At 36.1% G+C, this 23,305-nt stretch overlaps 1 protein-coding gene across 3 annotated transcripts; it reads right to left on the bottom strand.

The window, feature by feature from the left end:
• Window positions 1–4,790: 4,790 nt before the first annotated feature.
• LOC117317789 (neurogenic locus notch homolog protein 3-like) lies at window positions 4,791–23,075 on the bottom strand. Of its 3 annotated transcripts, none has more exons than XM_033872721.1 (20): window positions 22,877–23,075; window positions 22,106–22,360; window positions 19,719–19,925; window positions 19,185–19,397; window positions 18,334–18,831; window positions 16,281–16,442; window positions 15,381–15,542; window positions 14,573–14,777; window positions 14,096–14,286; window positions 13,741–13,929; window positions 13,419–13,649; window positions 12,326–12,496; window positions 11,350–11,535; window positions 10,602–10,766; window positions 10,284–10,400; window positions 9,534–9,722; window positions 8,623–8,781; window positions 8,193–8,240; window positions 7,057–7,147; window positions 4,791–6,152 (listed from the first exon to the last, which is right to left on the bottom strand). In XM_033872721.1, the coding sequence occupies exons 5-20, from the start codon at window positions 18,719–18,721 to the stop codon at window positions 6,080–6,082; spliced, it is 2,727 nt and encodes a 908-aa protein (XP_033728612.1). In that variant the 5' UTR covers window positions 18,722–18,831; window positions 19,185–19,397; window positions 19,719–19,925; window positions 22,106–22,360; window positions 22,877–23,075; the 3' UTR covers window positions 4,791–6,079. The 3 variants fall into 3 exon arrangements, with proteins under 3 accessions (XP_033728612.1, XP_033728613.1, XP_033728615.1); XM_033872722.1 differs by having other exon boundaries at window positions 13,741–13,908; XM_033872724.1 differs by lacking the exon at window positions 13,419–13,649.
• Between the last annotated feature and the right edge of the window lie 230 nt (window positions 23,076–23,305).

The raw sequence follows: 23,305 nt of genomic DNA, 5'->3' as shown, positions 1-23,305 counted from the left end.
AGCTCACAAGGTAAAGGTCAAGGTCGATGAAAATAATTGTCGCAAAGAAAACAAATGTTAAATATACATTTGCATATATGATGCGTGCGAGTGTGCGGCTGTATTTAGGTAGTGAAACATGGATTGTTTCCTCTATCGCCAACCTACCCTAAAATCAGTCGATATTGATGAAGTCATTGTCTTACTATTTCAGCTTTGTTTTTTATCCAAATCAGATAACCTGATTAAAAATGCATTTTTTGTATCTGGATTGTTATCAACCAAGTATTCAGACGGACACTTTAGGTAAAGTCACGTTAACTTTCCACGCGAACGTTTTGATTCCACGTTTAACACAACTTCAAAGAGATAGAACAATGCCGATACTAATCAATGGCAATAGCCAAACAGAGGTCTCTACACACAGGTCACTGACAGCCATAGGATAGGACATATCTGGTCGCACCTTATGCTTGTGTGTGTACATCATCACATAAAGTATTTACTGGAGAAATCAACGATAACCTAACTGTGGAATTTAACATGAAACATTTTCGCACAAGAGTGAAAACTGTTCGTTTCTATACACGTAATTGTTTTGCTAGTATTTCAGGGCCAACAAGTGTTAATAATATAAGTTTGTAAATCTTGTTTTGCAATTGTTGTAATATAAACCAAGTTAACATTTGTCAATGACAAGCAACATCCAGACTTCAAGCATAGGGATGTATCCTCAAGCATAGGGATGTATCTTCAAGCATAGGAATGTAGCCTTATATTTTGTTTTCAATTTGTCTTTCCTTAATTCTTATTCACTTAGCCTTATTATCTTCTGTCACAAATAAACAATAAAAAAGTGGTATAGGTCAGGATTTATAGTTGGGCACAGGGCTTCACTTAACCATTATAGTAACGTAAAGCATGTTTACTTCTAAACATTGTGAAAAATAACTATACTAAAACTAAAACTAAATACAGAAATGCTTCATTTTACCAGTAATGGTAAATTAAAGCTCCCTGCCCCATCCTATATTTCCTGACCCTAGACATTTCTTTGCTGTTTTTGTGTTCAAAGGGAGGAATCACATGTGATCTAGAAAATGTTTGGTGCAAGTAAAAAGTTGATTTGTAAGAAGATACATTTGACATGAAAGAAACGAGAATTATGCCACAAACTCAATCCAAAGATGACCAGAATGGAATGATAAATTATAGATTTTAAGTCTGATTTTATTTTTTAGGGATTTTTTTGTTTGCTGGGCTTATTACCCCGTTGACAGCCAGTGTTTTTTAAGAAGGGTGTCCTTGCTGTAGTTGGTAACTACCTCACTGGCCAATATACAATAGGCCTGTTATATGCCATTCAGAGCAATTTGGGTGAAGTGTCTTGCCCAAGGGCACGACAACCCAGACCAGTTACGGGGCCTGCGCTCTAACTGACTAAGCTATCGCAGCCCCGTGTAAGGGAAGAAAGCCGCCTTTTGATTTCCACTGTTCTTTGTTTTTGCTATAATATTGTATACACAATAACATATGTATACAGCCACAAACAAGGTTTTTAATTACCAGGTATTTCACTCAAATTTCACATTAGTTTACATTTTAGTGAAACGCATTAAAATGCAACTGTTTTTGAACACGTGTCAGTCTCATTGTCATCAATGAATCAAATGCATACCATTGATGATATAGAAAACATCATATTACAAAATATGTAGTCAAATTATTAGGTTGTGCTTTATTAGTACTTTGACATTAGAGTAAAAATTGATTTTATATACTAAATTTTGCATACTGTTTATTTAAAATACATGTATCTGTATTTTAATGAATTTAATCCCAAATATACATTTCCCATCATTTGCATATAATTATCTCTGTCACTGAGCAAAAACTAATTATCTATATTTGGGGAAGGTATTAAGATTGTCAAAAAATTAGGAAAACAGTAACTTTACAGATATTCCTGTACATCTATATTATGAGTAAACCATGCCTGAATTTTGGGTGCAAAGGGACATTGATTTTATCACGTTAGAATAACTGTAAATTAGAATGAAATATAATCATTAAGAATAAGGAATAACAAGTACGAATAAGAAATTAGAAATTTGATTGAAATATAAGCACTAGGAATGAAGAATAGCAAATAAGATAAGAAAACAAACAGTTCGACTTTTGACCCTGTCGGTGATCTATACACTATTATTTTGGTGGAGTAGTCAATGAACTAGCAGGCCTACTTAGTTTACCACTTATCTTCATTGTGAGACGGAAACAAAGAAAGAAATATCACCGGAAATGCCAACATATGTTGTATCCTTGACAAGACCCCAAACGTCACTCTTAAGTCACTGAAGCACCTGTCAGACTCATCAGCAAAAATGTTTACGTATTACACTAATTTGATTGTCATGATTTTCCTCGTGAAACCAATAAATTCAAGAAAGTGCATTAGGGAAGAACTAATTACGATTTACTATATTCTCTCAATTTATAATTAATATAAACCTGCATTAATTTGTATATTATCAGGCAATATCGTACAAAAAATGACGTCGCCTTTTGTAATTAACTGTATTAAGGAAAGAATTCATCAATACAACCGGATTTCCACAAGGATTGTGTAAAGTAAATTGAATTATAAGGATTACCCTGAACATATATATAAGCCCTTGAGCAATACATTATCAGTAAAACCTCTAAGAACTTATCATGCTTAGGAATGTTAATTTAGTATTGACAGGAAGTGTCTTCAAACAGTGTATTTTACTTTTAACAGACCTTTACTAGAGTATATCTATATCGTATGGGATAACATTATGCCCATGTCAGATGCTCGAAAAAGCAGGTATAATCGCGACAGGTGTTACCAAACTCGCAAGTCAAGATAGACTACATATGGGACCCCCTTTTTGTACGAAGGAAAGCAATATAAAACTATTCAATTTCATAAGATCGTCCATGGCCAGTGCTCTTTTTACCTAACCAATGTTCCACCTGCTTGCCACACTAATATACACTCCAATAATACCCGAAGGGCTAATAATTGTTGACAAGTAAACTGTCGAACTAATCTCTAAAATAATCTCTCATGCCCTCTTCAGGTGATTTATTGAACGCGCATCCAGATGACACAAAATACTATTCTTCAATAACTAACCTTAAACAATTCCAAAATACCGATGCTAATATTTTCCCTCACACTATTATCACTGCAGAAGCAGATGCGGCCAGATCCATCATGAACGACTTAGGATGAATCGCAGCTCCTTCAATCGTTACTTGTACTCGCGTAACTTAGTCGATAGTCCTATATGTTCTTTTAATCAGTCTGCTGAAACTACCGAGCATTTCCTCCGCTATTTTCCCGACTACCAATTCAATGTTTTAGGAGCCTCCCTCCTAATTATAATATTAATACCTTACTATATGGTAGTCTTTATGTGTCAAAAACGTTATCAGTCAATCTAAGCGCTTTTAAAATCTAACAACCTTTATCTATAATTTGTGATATCTATTTAGAATTGCATCTGCAATATAGTTTGAATAAGTACTACTATCCACAACAGGTGCAACCCTTATGGTTCTATAGTCATACATTCTATGTTATCATGTTATCAGCGTTTGTTATCTATCTATAAACACAATGAGACGGATTTACATAAGTACTAAGTACTTGTTTCTGAATTCTTCATGTTGTATACGTGTATGTACAATTTCAATGTAGGATAATAAAATTAAATTTAAACTGAATTCGTTTAAGTCATATTGAACACTTTAATAATAAAATGAATGCAGTTTTAAGTAAAAAAACAATATGATGCTATTTAATTTATCATTCATTTAATTGTTTGTATGTTTATAGTAATAAGGCGTTGTAATATATTTCTGTTGATAGCTTTATATTGGAAACACGTCAGACAAATACAAATCGCAACATACCTAAAATAAAGACTGAACAAATTCATGAATGACAAATGTTAGAGACTATTTTGATTAAATATAAACATCACAATAGTACTAGTAGAAAATATAATACAGTATGTACAATATATTGAAATGACAAACATGTATGGAATGAATTTCTTGTGTAGGTTACAGAAAATTAACAATATAAATGTAAAGTCAGCTGCTTCCTTCCATCTTGCAACGTAAGAATCAGTGGGAAAGCTTACAAGGAAGTTATGGTATATAAGCATGTTATTGCATTTATAGTGAAAACGTGATCAAGGCCGGGTCGTTCGCAACTATAGATATTAATCAAGTGTCTTTATCTATAACTGCATAGGTAAGGCACACAGTAGTCTTTTTTAATAAGAGGGTAAACAGGGTAAGATAAAAATAACCATTCACCCCCATGTAAGTGAGACAGAAATCTCAACCCTCGAGGTAGGATAATTCAGCTGCCAAACACGCGGCAAGACTCGTGTCTGACAGCTTAATCTTCCCCTCGGGTTGAGATTTCCCTGTCTCACCTCCAAGGGGGTAGAATATTATATTAATCCCATTGGTGGTCTGGTTTAGTGTTGTCTTGTGTGGCCTGGCCTGGTTCCATTTGTATGATATGGTATGAGTGGCGTGACGTGGCATGGCGTGTATCAATGATATATATTTATCTGCCAATTTTGAGCATTACAAGATCCTGTAGAAATGATCTAATTAGAAACTTTAAGTTTCCATTATGAACCTGTCTCGTCATTAGAAATAATAAGAATGAAATAAATCAACAATTTAACAGAGGTCATCATTCACAGAACAATCTTTTGTAGGCTTTGTTGTGCACGGCAAATATTACATTCACACAGATCAACACTTACATATCAGTTATGTTTAATTGATACAACGGAATGCAAATTTTCCAAGAGGTCATCACTCACAAATAATTTGTAGTGGTTGTTTAACGGCAATGGTCACTTCCTCAATGGTCGACATAGTTGTACACGGAAATGATCACTTCCTCAATGGTCGACATAGTTGTACACGGAAATGATCACTTCCTCAATGGTCGCCATAGTTGTACACGGAAATGATCACTTCCTCCATGGTCGACATAGTTGTACACGGAAATGATCACTTCCTCAATGGTCGACATAGTTGTACACGGAAATGATCACTTCCTCAATGGTCGTCATAGTTGTACACGGAAATGATCACTTCCTCAATGGTCGACATAGTTGTACACGGAAATGATCACTTCCTCAATGGTCGACATAGTTGTACACGGAAATGATCACTTCCTCAATGGTCGACATAGTTGTACACGGAAATGATCACTTCCTCAATGATCGTCATAGTTGTACACGGAAATGATCACTTCCTCAATGGTCGACATAGTTGTACACGGAAATGATCACTTCCTCAATGGTCGACATAGTTGTACACGGAAATGATCACTTCCTCAATGGTCGACATAGTTGTACACGGAAATGATCACTTCCTCAATGGTCGACATAGTTGTACACGGAAATGATCACTTCCTCAATGGTCGACATAGTTGTACACGGAAATGATCACTTCCTCAATGGTCGACATAGTTGTACACGGAAATGATCACTTCCTCAATGGTCGACATAGTTGTACACGGAAATGATCACTTCCTCAATGGTCGACATAGTTGTACACGGAAATGATCACTTCCTCAATGGTCGACATAGTTGTACACGGAAATGATCACTTCATCAATGGTCGACATAGTTGTACACGGAAATGATCACTTCCTCAATGGTCGACATTGTTGTACACGGAAATGATCACTTCCTCAATGGTCGTCATAGTTGTACACGGAAATGATCACTTCCTCAATGGTCGACATAGTTGTACACGGAAATGATCACTTCCTCAATGGTCGACATAGTTGTACACGGAAATGATCACTTCCTCAATGGTCGACATAGTTGTACACGGAAATGGTCACTTCCTCGGAGTTCACCACCCACAGAACATTCGTACGTCTTACAACCAGGAAATGGCTATCACCCTCAGATCAGTCGTTGTACTATGGAAATCATCGCTATCACAGAGGTCAGCACTAAGAAATCTGTCTTATTTCGTTTTGCTACACGGAATGATCACTTCCCCAGAGGTCATCACCAACAGATCAGTCGAGGGTTGTGTTGTTATAAGCATGATATTTGACATCAGGGATTTGGCATGACCGTCGTCGTTTCCGCCTATAAAACAGATATCTACAAACATTACCCAATGACTGTGTGATGTCATAAAAAAAGAAGGTTTTATATAAACAGATGGTCCGTCTAAACCAGTACTCTAGCAGTTTTTGGTTAACGGTCAAATTATGTTTCTTTCAAGCATTACACCACATCGCTTGTGTACCACGTAGGCTGTTCTGTTATTTTATGTAACAAGTAAAAATATAAACAGATGACGCTAAAGTACGAATGGGCTGACCAACATAATTCAGTTATATAGAATGATGTATATAGCTTTACAAACATACTAACGTGTCCAATTACTCTGATTTTAAAAAGACCTACGATGGACCTGTACCGCTGTCTTATTCTGAATCCGACTGGAATGAAGATGAATCACGTGAAGTTAATTCAGGTAATCAATCTAGAAATTAACCACGAATCCTCAAAGACATATCATTTCAAATGTAGCAATGATACGCTGTGACTTCAATTTTACTTCAAAACACATACTGCTAGTCGACTTTGAGGTGAAGTAATTGGATGTGTACACATGATGTATAGCTGTTCGCTTTTGTTTTTTCGTACAAAACAAAATACATCGAAATTATGTTACAATTCTTCTTTATAATAAAACGTTTAAATAGAGTCCTGTAATTGTTTAAATATGAGTTTATTATAAATAACGCTTCTATCAATGTACCTTTGGCTGGCAGCAATTTTGTAAATATATCTTTATTAATGGATTATTGTGTATTGACATTCGGTACAAAAAGAGGGCAGTCATTCATCAAAAATATATTTACATTGTATTCGTGTTGACGTAAATTATAATAAATACGATCGAAGGACATAGAACATAGAAAAAAGTTGATAGAAAAAAATGTTAATTTTCTAAGTGTAGATCAAAACTAGAAAACGTCACCTTCGCAACTGCCAAACTGCAATTCCTGCAATAACAGCACAGCCGAACAGCGCCCCTACGATACAGCCAACAACGATACCTGTGATAGAGTCTGCAAAACAAGACGCATCACCACACATTAAAGGTAGACAATATCATTCGAATCATTATTCCTTAATAATGACCTGTTATCGTTTTGAGAATTGGATTTAACGCTGACGGCCTAGATTTTAAAGGGAATAGTCGCCAATGAAACAGAAGACATGAACCCTTCCTAACTGCCTGGTCGTATTCTCCTCTAAGCTTTAAAAGTGTCGACATGCACATGTATATTAATCTTTTTTGACGCATTATACCTTCGTTTTATGGAACTTAGTTTTGAATCATCGGTTTCATTTGATTTCAGTTTCCTCGGCTAAATATAAAAGACAACAAATCACCATGTATCCAGTCGGTGCATGTCGATGTATGATATTAAACATATCCGAAATCGTGCATTATTATAATTCAGTAAGTATGCAATGTCGTAATGTCCTCAAATATTCCTACTGTTGTTTAGGATACACTAAATTGGAAGCGATACTGTGACAATCTAAACCATCGAATGTTCGTTGATAAAACGTAAATGGAAATAACTGATTGAGTTAAAGGCAGTACCCTCGAACGTTTTTATCACAAAACCATTGAAATCTAAGTTAAACATATTCTTAGCACACAACCAAGACTAAAAACAACAGGGAATGCCAATGTTTGATTTGCATAGAAATTATGGTAAAATATCATGGATAAATATATGGTAATTTTATACCCTATCCTCTCGTTTGCCACATTTTCTGTAATACTGGTGACGACGCGCGACAAATCGATATTACGTTTTTCAACTGAAATATATGATAAAGTGTCTCATTGAACTGCAATTGTCCAATTGTTATGTTATGCTTAGCACGTCTGTCAATTTCTGTTTTCTTCAGTAAGTCAGAATCATTGTTAATATTGAAACCATGGTAAACACTTTAACATTTTATACCAGATATGATCTTGTGATAAAGATGGGAAGCTGGGATTTGTTTTACCCCGTCCCCAAAACATTATCATATAATGTCTTATATTTGTCGGTCTTGTGAAAAAAACGTCTATGTTTGGATATATTTACTTACCTCCTTCAACTGTGACTGTTATTTTTGTGGTGGTAACTGCAGCTGGAACTAAATTGTTTTGACAATAAGTTGTTAGATTATTATGAATATCTCATGAATGCTTTACCAAAATCATATCAAACTTCTTTCTGTTCATATAAAAATGTTACACACGCTAAGTTTCTGTGCTGAATTTCGTCTCATAACTTTCATTTGACAGGTAAAAATAAAAACAGTTATGAATTCAATGATATGCTTTTAAGAAAGAGAGCGCCTGAATCAGTCTTTTCAAGCAATCAAGGAAAAAATACATTAGTATATATTTGTAAGCACAAGCAAATATTTAAATTCAATTTAAAGTTACCTCGCATTGTAATCATTGCCGTCCAAACCGTTTGCTGACAAGTTGATAATGAATACATGAATCAACATAGATTTAGTTATCACCTACCAGAGCAATCGGATATGTCAGTTGACTCAAGGAATGGTGTCGAAAAACCAAATGGGCATTCCTCACAGGACACGGATCCAACTGTATCCTGGTACGTCCCATATGGACACGAGGTACACTCATTGCTGTCTCGATTATATGTACCCTGAGGACAATCAGCTGCAACAAGACACATATATTATCAGTATTTGTATTGATGATAAAATGGAAAAGGAAAAAAAGTATTAATGTTGTTCTTCGAGCAAACAAATGTATATTACTAATACATTTCCATTGAATATATGCGTTAACTATACGTGTATGGATGAATTTGGTGAGCTTGACTTATACAATTAAACCTTTTAATTACAATGGAAATTCAGTGATTTCTATATGTCTCTCTCCCTGTGGTCTCTATTAATGAAACATGACCATTGCTGTCCATACTAACCGCCTATTTCAACTCTATTATTTTGTTTCTAACGCTTACTTACTCAACAGTTAAAAGCATCGAGTAGTATACTCAAACAAATGTATTGTGATTATAGTGGTAACACTTTAACTTAAAGACGTCACCCAAATGTTGATGTCATTGTTTCGACAGCGGAAGTCTTACTGTAAGATTCAGTCCCATGTTTCGATTAATATTTTTTTTATTATTTATATCAGTTATGAATTCAACAGAATACGAGATGTTCGAATCATTGAGACCCGTGTAAGATCGTGTATATATACACATCGTTCATATAATTGATAAGTATACGAATAATGATCCATAAACGTATTGACATTCACAATTATCTACCATTAGATTAAAGCTCATATACAATTCACATGATTTTAACGATAAATTCACAAGACCTGCTTAATTTGATCAGTTTAGTTAGACAAATAATGGTCAGGATTTAATTTAAAAATTAAGCCAAACTTACTACAAAATGCTTCTAATTGAATATACCCTTCTGGGCACTCAACTGTCCCTTGTGTTTCAACACTAAGGGCATCAAACTCCTGACCATCGACCTCGATCCTCAATATCTCTGAACTGGTATTAAGTTGGTTGGTCGAATTCCCGAGAGCAGAAATAGCGTGCACAAAGTTCATTAATGTCGGACTCAGACCTGAAATCGTGAAATTTAAACGGAAGAATTATTTCAATTTTTTAAAAAGAAACTAAATCTGGGATGTCGAGCAAACATTGCTATGCAACGTTTAAGGATATATTCATTGCTGTCTGCGCGTATAATGAAGTAATCATTTGGAATCAAGTTAATTCGTCGCAACAAGTTGTGTTGTAAAGCTGACGTTGGCAAACGTTAAGACGACATTTCAGCTACCAATTGATAGAGCCATTTCTCAATATAAGACATCCGGGCGGTCAAGATACATACCTTGGTAGGACTTCAGTATGACACTTTAAACTGGCAGATAACTCTAATTGTTATGGATTTAATGCAGAATGTTCTACAATAAGTTGTTTAGTTTTCTAGCATCAAGCTACACAGAGATCCAACTTCAAAATGACAGTGGCTGTTTATTAAGCGATACAATCAAAGCTAACAAGCAAGAATCTACTTACTTGGTCATCATACGACCACAGCTGCATCAGAAACCATTGTATAAATAAAAACAAAGATTTCTGTTTGCGCAATTTAAAAAATAAATATATATAGAAATCCTACCTGCTGATGACGAGACGTTAACTTTTTTAATTTCCTCCGTTTCCAATGGTATTTCGAATGTGATAACGGCCTTAACTGTTACTTCATCCAGGGAACGTTTAAATATATCACTGCAACCTTTGAAAATATATGGCATATATTGATATCATAAAGAAATTCCAAGCAGGAACCATAACCGTGTAACCGTGACACACTCACTCTACATCAAATCATGATGCCGATTAATTATTGAGAATGAATTTGAAGTTAAAAATGAACATAACACCTTCAGCTATGTCAAATAGGACTAACTAAAATCCATCTGACGTAGCTCCTTACCTTCTATAAATGCATCAATTTCACAGGTTTCCGTAATTACACATTCAATTTTGTCTTTAGCATTCGCTAGCAGTGCAGTTTTCATGTCCTTTTCTTTGTCACAGAGATCGTCAGACGAATAGCTGACCGTAGATATTGTTCCAACCTTTTCCGGAATATATGCCTCTGAGAAAAAAAAAAAATGTTTTAAATGTTTGTATAATCTTAATCGATATCTTTAAATTACTATAAATACTTTACTTTTTTGTTTGTATTTGACAATCACTGTAAACCTCCTGAAAATCCAGTGATCTGCGTCAAATGGAAGGGAAAACAATCTTCCTACTGGACATGAGTTATACGGATGTCATATGTGCTGTGCCTTTTTCCCATAAACATTCATATACAGTGTATAAGGTATGGTTAGTTTTTCGTTTTTTCTCTCTCTCTCTCTCTCTCTCTCTCTCTCTCAATATGTGATTATCGCTCTTTGTTAGTTATTGATTCTTCTTGTTTGGTATAACAACATCGTCCTCACCAATGATCCATAACATCTGTCATATATAACGGTTTTAAAAGAAATAATATCTAGGAATGTCCACTGACAAGACTACTGGTCGCTGTTATATTTAAATCATCCAATGGGTCGAAGCTTGCCAGTTGATGAGCATACATCACATATATATGGTCAATATACTAACTAAACAGAGTGCAACGTTTCTTCGTTGACAAAAAACACATCGCTGCGAGATGCACTACAAGGTTTTACCTGAGCATGACGGTGGTCTTCCGTTCCATTCGTACGCAGTCTCCGCTCCACATTTGTACTCAGGTAGTGGGGGATAACCGGGTGCAAACCAAAGCCCGTCTCGACATTTGGCACGGCAGGTATTCAGATCATTTGTATAGTTACAATCCATCACAGTGCCATACGATCGTCGTAGAGGCGGACAAGCTAAGACAATATAGATATAGAGGAGTTAAAAGGGATAACAGAAATGAAGGCATGTTAATGCTGATCATGATGACAGGCAGGAAACACCAGAGATACATAGTCCGTCTTTCAACAGCAATTTTAAGCCTTTAATCCCGAGAGTGAAAATTATACGTTGAGCCTCAACATCGGCCCGTAAAAGGTCAATGTGAGACGGGGTCTCCTTTCATATGTTAAATGAAGCATACTTGACAGTCTAGACTTTCCCGTTTCTGATATTCGCGAGACAAACATACTAACACAAGATACTTGGCCGTCGCTCTAACCCACGTGCTATTACAGCCCTCTCAACAGAAGTTACGTGACTGGCGCTCTCACCCAATCAGAATAGGTGGCTGGCGCATTAGCCAACTGCACTATCGTGGTCTACTCATTTGAGGTTGCAGGTGCGTGGCCGCTGCTCTTACCAACAGAGTTATCACGATCCTTTCACCTGAGGTTACGTTGCCGCCTTCTTACCAACAGAGCTATCACGCTCCCCTCAACTAAGGTTAGGTGGCAAGCGTCATAACCCTGTGGAATATCGCAGCCTCTCAAATGAAATTACAAGGTTTGCGCTTTAGTCATATGAACCACCGTGGCCCCCTTATCTGAGGCCGCGTGGCAGGCGCTCTAACCATCCATCTTTCGCGGCCCCTGACTAATGATAGATCACTGAAAGGCGACGAACCTCAAACTTGCAATAATCTCAAATTCCAAATAATCTCTTATTCACCAACATTTTATACTGATTTTATTCTGATTCGCTTACCGGGACACGGATCTTCGTTACAAATTGCGGTTTCCATATCCTCGCCTATACAAGGCTGTCCCTCCGGATCTGGAAACGGGTTGTTACACTCTCTTTGTCGTGCCATGTTCCCTCCTTCACAGGTTTTGGAGCAGTCGGACCAGTTACTCCAGATCGACCAGCCTCCGTCCACTGTGTTAAACAGATATGACAGTATCACTACATAAACCTATAACTGTCATTACTGAATGCTTGGCTAATTTTGATTTATTGACTTCCATAGACCCAGAGTTCACTCTACAGACCCGATATAAACGATAAAAAAATTCTAATGAAATATACTACTTAAATGCATACAAATTATATCAGGAAAGTGCAGCATGCTTTTAGGTGAGACTTAAAATATTCATATACGCTGCATGTATATTAAAACGCGTTTCTGCACGATACATAGCGCTATTTTTTCCTAAACTCTATACGTTGACAAAAAACCTATAATTTGACGGAAGAGACTTTGCTCAGAAGGTATATATACTAATACCTTCTGTAAAACAGCCACTGAATAAAATTAAAATATGACACAAATGTCCAAAATATCGCCTTCTTTCGAAATGTATTCAAACATTATAATTTCCTCCGGATATCGTTAGATGCTTATCATACAATGTAAGAGGCAAACAATTGCCAACGAAACAAAAAGAATTTTAAATAAACCCTTTTCGACTTATTCGGGGGAGGGGGGGGGGGGGGGGGGTAATTTTTAATTCTAAATGATAAAATGCGACATCCATCAGCTGTCGATTCTTATGACCGTCCTGTGTCAACTTTCTCTCTCAGTAGCGTCTCCCATTACCAAGAGGACTAAGAGCTTTGCTTTGAGAATAAACGCTTACTGAGACAATGTACATCTGTATGTTTGTTTAAATGATTGATCTTAATCGATGTGTTATAATGTGTTTTATAAAGCCGTGTCCGGTTCCTGTTGATTATTGGATAAAATAATAAACCTTCCTCGCATGGAATACACTTAAGTGCAATGTCCTTTAAGTTATTACAACCTAGGTAAAACTTAGTCAAACTTTAACTTCAAAATTAGATAGCATAAATGATATACCTATTTCATTTTCACACAAATGTCCTTTAAATCCAGTAGCGCACAAACAGGTGTAATTCGTCAGTAAGTTATTACAGGTGGCTCCGTTTTCACATTCGTGGTTTAAACAGTAGTCCGGAGGGATCTGGCACAAATCGCCAGTGAATCCACCACCACAGCGACAAATGGATCCATCCACATCCTCAATACAGACATGTCCATGGCATGGGTTCGGATCACAATTGTCTTCAGCTTGAAGATATAATGATATTAAAATTTGATCAACCGTTTGAAAGGAAATGGTAATGAAATCATAAAAATTATCTCCCTCTCTCTGACTTACCATCACAAGCACTTGGTGAAATGAGTGTAATGGACCTCGAGTCTACATGTTTGAATCCATCCATAGTAGCGGCACCTTCCCGTGTGTGATAGCAGGTCGATGCCAGTGACTCTATGTCACCGTCGTCTAAAGAAGTCGGTGTGAGGAGGAGACCGGACATACGGAGACCTAAAACAATACTCTTAGAAACTGTAACGGAAGTAGCCATTAATCATTCAATAAATACCGACAACAAAAAATATTTGAAATGTCAAGAGATTTCCTGAGAAGAGGTTTTATAGATCTTGAGTCTGCAATGATGACACGTATTACAAACATCAATTTACATATTGATTAGGATCTGCGTAACAATTACCCGTCTCTGACATCCCGACACTAGATAGCTGTACGTCATTAGCGCTGCTCGTCACGTTCACCGATGTGGGTGATGTAAACTGCACAACTCCTTGCACAAACACCTTGATGTTTTTTGAAAACACGTTAGAGACCACAGCCACATGTTGCCATGACCCGAAGTTCAGACCAATACCCGTTTGTAAGTGTTTGCTGGAAAGGATGTTTCTAATGTTTGATCAATTGTTAAATTTTGGTTATAACGCCGACATATTAAATTTGAATCTTCGGATACATGAAAATAAAGCTCTGGCTGTTACGTCATTCTATCATTTTTGATTCGGTAAATATTAACCCTTTTACTCATATATTTTTGTCTAAATGAAATGAAATAAAAGAAAAAGAAACAAAACCAAAATTGGGGGACAAACGTCTATGTTAAAAATTGATATATTTAAGAGTGTGAAATAATCAGGCTGAGTAAGTATAATTTACACACCTATTGAGTGTGGCGTTAATATTTCGTCCAATTTGTATTCGTATACCGTTGCCGATTTTAACATGAAGGGAAACATCGTTATTTAGGGAAAGGTTTTTCCTTCTGGGAATCCTTATCCACAACGCCAATGTAAAACTGCCAATCCCATCCTGTAATGTTCCCACTGTATGCGGTAACATCCCTCCACTAATTACTGCATCGAACACTGAAGAAAAAATAAAAAAGCAGTGTTTTAGGATCTCAAATGTACGAACATCCATATGATTTACACAATAACGTCCTGTAGAATTCATGACACTCATTTTTGCGATCGCTATACTTCTAGTTCACATAAGTTAAGGAACCTACAACAACCACACAAAGAAAAGTATCTACTATAGAACTGTCGATCAAACTATTTGGGTTTAAACAAACCAGTAGTGTATGGTTTATGGTTGAATATATGGGATTTATTGCAAGATTAATTTGAATATATTACTGGTCCCGTTACATAAATATTTTCAAATTATTTATTATAATCTAATCCACTCGAAGTTAAATTTCCTGTTAAAATTCATTTCTATTATTGGACTCTTTTGTCACGTCACTGTTTCATACAATTACAAACCGCGACGTCATATCTTACATTATGGGCTGTTCACATGTCCTAAACCAATAAAAATGCTTCTTACAAGGGAGATTATTTATGTAATTTTAATAGTGTTCTATTTGTCTTAACTTCTCACACATTGAACTATGCTTTACATAACTTATAATGAGTTATATATCAAGTCAACCAACATTTATTACAACAAAATCAAATCTGTACCTGAACAATCCGATCCATTAGTACTGGCAAATGCTGATGCCATTGACCCCGGACCACATTCTTCACAGTGAGTAGCCATCTTGTGAGGACCATATTGGAATCTCGAGCAGGGTGTACACGGGTATACTCCAGTCAGTGAATAGTAACCTGGTTCACAGATCGCTTTTAATAGAAAATAACAATGGAAGACTTTTAGTGGATAAAAAAAGATGTCGAAAAGTAATCAAATAATGAATTAATTATGTTATAAACCAATTACTGTTGGGCATGTCACAGGAGTATGAATAGTGTGCACAGTATATAGAGGATATCTAACAGTGTCTTCAGTAATACCAAATATATTTCACGAGTGGGGCTAATATTTTGATATTTTTCACGAGTGCGCAGCACGAGTGAAAAATATCAAAATATTAGCCGCACGAGTGAAATATATTTGGTATTACTGAAGACACTGTTAGATATTCTGTTTATTACATTTTTTATCAACGAAAACCCTACCCCGTATGCTAACTTGGACTACAGCGATAATTTGTAAACAAAAAGGTAGTTTCCCCTGTCCAGGTGCTGACATATATGTCGGGCTTTCTGATTGGTCAATTATTGTGGTATTTTCTAATCAGTAATTTGATTGGTCAAATCAGTAAAAAGTGATATTTTTCACTAGTGAAAAATATGATATTCTTCACTAGTGCAAAATATGATATTCTTCACTAGTGAAAAGTATGATATTCTTCACTAGTGAAAAATATGATATTCTTCACTAGTGAAAAATATCACTTTTATAGAATGAATAATTTTTGATATTTCATTGGTAAAAATGTAATAAATACAATTAGTCAATTGACGGTTTCTACCAGTCTATCAAAATAGTATCTGAATAAACTTTAAGATGAAACTTACGAACACAATCTGTCGCATTGAGAGTGCCAGTGGCTGCCGTTGATGTCCCGGATCGACATGGAGTACATATCAGGACATTGTCATCGTCTCTGTAAGAACCCTTAGGACATTCAGTACATTCCTTTAAATCGTTATCATAAACGGAACCCAGGGGACACGAGGCTGTAACAATATAGAATTAAATATTAAATGTAAAAATAAAATCCGTTGCCTGGTTGCTTTAAAAGGTTTTGTACTGTGATGATGTAGGAAAAGAAAGACACTACGACATCCCTGTACAAGTCTTCATGTTGTTTTATTGTTCAATTTTGTGTAGCGAAACCAGCTCGTTGCATCAGTAGGGATTATAAAAAAAACTGACGGAGAAAAAACACCATTTCATGTCATTTTCGTTTTTAAAAAAAAAACATCAAAACCCAGGAAATCTACCTCGGAAACCTGACAGAACAGGCTATATCGATACAATATATATTAACGAAACCAAAGTTAAAGCGACTATTTGGGGAAAAAACATTTTAAAGTTAAACAAATGGCAAATTAACAAAGAAAATACATCCTTATTAAAGATCCCCATCGAAATGTTGCCGATATCTTATCTCTAGAATTCAAAACTAATATTTTCTACGGAAATCCTATCGACGATGTAATATGCAAATTTCGACAAATTTTTACTCATGCGCAAAAATCCAGGTCAGTTGAATGTACACATTGGCGACAGAAAATGTCTTGAAGTGTTCTGTGTTCATGGTGCCATAAAAGTAAGAAAACAATTTCCCAGGTTTCACTTGTACATGTAGGCCAATGTCGAGATATAGACAGGATATTTAATCGTTTCAATTGTTTTGAACATTAGCGTCATGTACTCATATATTGCTAGATTTATAACAATATGTCATGATTGCATACCTAAAATGTATATATTATTATAGTGTAAATGAAATGATCGCACTAAGCATATCACTGACCCAGTACTAACGATGACAGTAAGACTACCACACAGTAACCCCCATGTCGGCATCGGACTGCGATTCACACCGATTTCAGTCTTTAAATTCGTTATTTCATGTACAATGTATTAAGTCATACGGAAACATCCTTTAATAAAAATCCTACACATGCCTCATATATGACATGTTAATACAGTATTAACATCGATTTATCGAAGGAAGTTAGCATAAAAAGCTGGGTTAAGTAACATTAAATACATACAAACTATGCTGGTGAAAATTCAGCCTCTATGCATATCGAACATGAGGGACAGTATATCACATAAGGAAAAGGCATCCAAATGAGGTATTGGTGTCAACCATACCTTTTCCGGTAGTTTTCATCATCCTGCATCTCTCGAAACCCTTTTTTTATATTCAGAAAAAAATATCAAAAATGTTGAATATATAAATATCGCAGGAAGGCGAAGTAGAGATGTTATCATATAGAATGAAAAAAAGTAAAATTGAAATAGCCACCCTCGTAACTGTTTAATTTAATTTAATTTTTTTTTTTTTTTTTTTTTTTATTTCGTTTTTTGTTATATCTGTTCATCGCGTTTTACCACAAACAAATAAGTACATAAATACATAAAGATCAAGGTAAGCGGCTAAAAAATCATGTATACGGATATATCAATAATAGTTTTGTCATTTTAAGATAGTACATCGTCAGTATACATCCAAGTACAAATGAAGGACTTCACAAGGTTCCTGTTACCTGTTTTGATAAACTCTTTAATATAAACAGCTCAATATGAAAACAAGTCAGTCGACTGAGTGGCATAGCTTGTTATATGTTGAACGATCTTGTCACCTAACCCACGTGATGACGATCATAAACTCATTATCACTATTTCATCTAAGGTATATTTCCTGTTGGAAAACGTTACTTTGTAGGAAAGGAGGGAAGTATCATATTCAATTTGTCAATACAAATCCTTAAATACGGGATAATCAATCTTCGAATTTATTGTAAATCTTAACCAGTCGTCTCGCGACCATGTTCTCGATTAATTTAATTGTTTTGACTCTGAAATCAATACAACATATTCCTTGCAGCTTACCACAAGAAAGAGTTGTAAACCGTGGATATCGACCTGGCTCACATGTAATGGTTGACTGGCCAGTCTGGAAGGATTCCTGATCTACCTCTGCTCCTTCTACATCTAAGGATCCACTCTGTACCTTTTCCTTCATCAATGATCCAAGAGATGTAGCTTTTCTTTCTAAATGATTTCGGGTGACTGTTATATTATTACCGTAGTTTTCATACTTCACAACTATATGAAAATTTACAAGAACTGAAGCTCCGTTTATTTGTCGTGTCCGTCTGGTTGTGTAAAGATCCCGACGTCGACGTGCTGCACCACATTTCAGGTTTACATTGTCTACGTTACAGTCGTCTGAATTAGGGCAAATACCTTCCCAGCCATTGTCTTGTAAATTCTGCATCTCCTTAATAAAGTTTGCTTTGATCTTTTGTTGTGTTATGGTGTCGTTGCAAGAGCCAGTAAAATAATAGACTTCTCCTGGTAGATAAAGGCTCTGAGGGTTTCTTTTATCTGCAAAATAAAGATAAATGGCTTCGATATGATCTTAAAATGCGACCATTTAGCTCAGCTAGGTAAACGATTTAATTGGTCAACTATTAAGTTATTTGTCAGGAAAAGTGTTTAAGTCCATCAAACTTGTGTCGCATCAATAATGTAATGATGAAACAGGATTCAAAGAAACATACACTGGCATGTGAGTATAAGTTCTTTTGTGAAAAAAACCAACGGTCAAGTTAAAATAGATATATATGAATTCGGGCACACGGTGACCATACTTGTAACATCAGGGATCGGAAAGGACGGAATGATATTGGTGAAACATCATGACTCTTTTTGGTATTATCAATTGGGCATATATGTACCCGTACAGCCCGGGACTGTTTCCAGAGGTCTCCACTTTCCAGAGCTAGTAGAACAAGTGAACTGCCCAGTAAATCTAAGTATGCTTCCACCGCCAGTTCAGGCAGGTATGTCGTATTTTTAGTTATAATGTATCATACATTGGACACCATACATCCACGTATCGCAGGTTAGAGCCCCGTGGATAGGAGGAACCAGATCAGGACACTTGTTCTCTACAGCAAATAAGAGCAGGAATGACCTAACCAAACAATACATGTTATGTTGATATTTTATGCTATAAATTATATAAATACTGTACAGCTAAATTTCGTGCAGCAATTTTTTTTTTGAGACTTTTCATTTTGTGAAACAAGTAAGCGGGTTTTATATTTTGTTCCATTATGCCTTGTCGTTATTCTCTATTTTATAGATAAACAGGTTCATACATAAAAATAAACTCTATATATTCTCATTAGTTGATATGACCGCCCCCTTTTTTATGTATATATATTAAATATATTTCAAAACAGTATATATATATACTATATACTAACGTTTACAGTATGGTGTCTCTCCTGTGCCCATATACCAATACACTTCCACTGGGTTTGTTGTGTTTCTCTCACAGGAAATCATATCGCTTCCTATCAAGGGATAACTTCCTCGGCAGGTCAAATGGCATTCCGATCCAAAAGAAAATCCTTCAGGACAGTCGATCTCCATGTACTGATCAATTATGTTTGGCGGGTCACAGATTTGTTCTAAAAACAAAATAACATAATATAGTCCTTTATGGTTTTCATCGTTTGTTTATTCTTTCTACGCTCTTGCAGCGGGACACGATTGATACACGGGCAAGTAGTGCGAATTTAATAGTAATAGTTAATTTCGAGAGACTCAGGATTGGTTACAAAGTATTGAATTAACCAATACAGTTAAACATGTAGCTCGCATAACACATCACCGGCCTATGTTGATGGTGCGGTCGATAGTTGTCAGTACAAGAGGCCCAGGGGGCCTGTATCGCTCACCTGGTTGATTTGATCTTCAAAATAATGTTCATGTTCAATTTGTTAACAGCTCTATTTGTTGATGTCTTACAATGCAATATCTGTTATTGGGTGGGGATCTTAACGGTTTCAAAGATATTATAGGGACCACGGAACCAAATGATTTCCAATAGACGGTGACGTTAACGTTTATCACTGTACTGCTTAAATGGAGTTTTCAACACTGGTCCAGTAGCAATAATTTTGAAGTATGTCATCTCGGAAACCTCTAAATGGAATTATAAAAAATTCTACCAATTTGAACTTTTTTTATATGGGGGCCGCCATCTTGTATTGAAATCAGCACCAAAAATCCATCTAAATTAACAACAAAATACACACTTACTTACCTCCCCCTGACAAAAACAGGCTAGCAAAAAAATAACTGTTTTTCTATATATTTTACATCTATATGTATTGCCCGACCCACATATTAAAACTTTGGAAACTTCTCTCACCTTAATATTCAATCAGTAGGCCCTGATGTATTCACCTTCCTATCAAATCTTTTTGATTTGGTTCTGTGGTCCCTATAAAGAATCCAAGTCCCTAGGGGTGGGAAAAGACCCTAGGGCCTATTTTTACCACATGAATGTGTTTTTATCTTCATGACCAACAATGCTATATATATTTATAGGGTGGGGATATCAATGGTTTCAAAGATATAACAAAAGAACTAGAGGTGGGATAAGACCCCAGGGCCCCTGTTTAACAATGTGGTTGTGTTTATCACTCGATGGCCAACAATCCTATATATGGTTATGGGGTGGGGATATCAATGGTTTCAAAAATATATCAAAGGAACTAAGTCTTTCGGAGTGGGAAAGGACCTCAGGGCTTATTTTTATTACAGGATATTGTTTATATCTTGATGCCTAGTAATGCTATATGTTGTTTTGGGGTGTGGATTTCAATGGTTTTAAACATATAACAAAAATAAGGAGTCCCTAGGGGTGGGAAAAGACCCCGGGGCTTATTTTTCCGTTATTATTTTGTTTATCACCTGGTGCCAAAGAATACTATATATGGTTATTGGGTGGGGATCTCAACCGTTTTAAACATATAACAAAGAAACTGAGTCCCTAGGGGTGAGGAAATACCCCAGGACCTATTTTTTCCTCATTATTTTGTTGATCTCTTGATGCCCAAGAATGCTATAGATGGGGGCGAGGATCTCATTGGTTTCAAAGATATAACAAAGTAACTAAGTCTTAAGGGATGGGAAAAGACCCAAGGGCTTATTTTTATTACATGATATTATTTATCTCTTGATGCCCAAGAATGCTATATATTGTTATGGAGTGGGAATCTCAACAGTTTTAAACATATAACAAAAAAACTGAGTCCCTAGGGGTGGGGAAAGATCACTGGGCCTGAGAAGTCGTTTATATCAATATAGCTAAATTGACCCCTTTTGGCCCCGCCTCAGAGGTCCCCAGGGGGTCAGCCCCGTCATTTGTACAATTTTGAATCTCCACCCCATAGTGATGCTATCAAGCAAATATGACCGATATTCATTTCTCGGTTTCAGAGAAGAAGTCGTTTATATCAATATAGCAAAATTGACCACTTTTGGCTCCTCCCCAGAGGCACAAGGGAGGTCAGTCCCATCATTTATACAATTTTGAGTCCCCGACTAATAGGGATGCTTCTAACCAAATTTGGTGAAATTCCTATCAGCGGTTATGAAAAAGAAGTCAAATAAGTCCATTGTTGATGGACGGACGGACGGACGGACGAACGACGGACGCCACGATCTGGCATAAGCTCACATTGGTCCTTCGGACCAGGTGAGCTAACCAAAGCAAAACAACGGATTGATTTTTAACTTCATTTTGAACACAATATGTACCATATGTAGGTGTTATAAATGGAGTAGTGGTGTTACTCACGATCAACATGGACGGAGAAAATACAGTCAGGTGAGGTGTTTCCAGCCGAGTCCGTCGCTGAGTAACGTATTTCCATTGAACCTAGAGTGAAGTTGGTTCCTGGGGACTGTCCCTTTGTCTGTGTGGCTGTTATTGCCTCTCCAGAGTTGTCCTGTACTGTGGGAACATCCCAGGTAATAACAGCAGGAGCCAATCCTTTGTCAGCATATACATATTGCGTACTGGGACAATCTAGTATAGTTGGAGGCTCCGAATCTGTAACAGAAACATTTTGTTTAATATAATCACATCACTTTGTTAATATTGTTATAATGATAACTAGTATCGCCTCATCACCGAACCACGTTACAGATAATTTGATCTTAACAACCATCTATCACAGAACAACTGAACAGTAGGTAAAATGAGTGTTGTCAGCGATGTCTTAATGTCAGTAATGTAATGTAATACATAATGCTTTTATCACTCCGCGCTAACTGTTGTTATAAAGTAAAAGACATCAATTTGAATTTACCAGAGAATTATGTACATAATTATGTAGATAATATGTTAACAAACCAAACAAATAATAAATAGGGCAATTGGGGTTTTACTCAGACCAACTAAATAACAATGTCTTAATCACCTAGTCTCCGAAGGATAGAACTGCTAAGAGGAAAACAAATTTTTGTCAAAGACATTCAGCGTATTAACGAATATCTCAACCGGTTAGATTGCAGTTAACTGTAACTATCGTCCCGGACGAATCGTTACAAAATGGTGTTAAAATACCTTTGCAGTCTGGTAGAATACTGCTCCATTTTCCCGAACTCTGACAAATCATCAATAAAACCCCCGACGGTTGTATTTGATATCCAGGTTCACACTTTGTAGTACACATTGTATTGTACTCAAGTGTTCTAGGGTAACATTTCGGCTGCCCATGTCTTGGATATAGCTCTGTAGAATTTTGACAGCTCTTAACTAAAATGAAAAAGAGTTTCATAAGCAAACCAATGATGATATGGTATACAGTAAATATGTATACCAACAGCGTTAAAGATTCATTCTAAAAAATGATTGGTTATGAAATTAGTAAAATAAAGTAGTATTCCTTTCAGAGGAAATGGCGATATAATCTTCTATTTACCAGTGAGTCAAAAATAAAACAAAATAAACCAATCATTTTGTAGGTATTCTTTACCCAAAAAGTATCATCGA

The sequence above is a fragment of the Pecten maximus genome, chromosome 19 (genome assembly GCF_902652985.1).
Source record: "Pecten maximus chromosome 19, xPecMax1.1, whole genome shotgun sequence".
In the NCBI taxonomy this organism is placed as follows: Eukaryota; Metazoa; Mollusca; class Bivalvia; order Pectinida; family Pectinidae; genus Pecten; species Pecten maximus.
The sequence above is the reverse complement of the archived record's forward strand: the minus strand, read 5'-3'. Positions and strand labels throughout refer to the sequence as shown.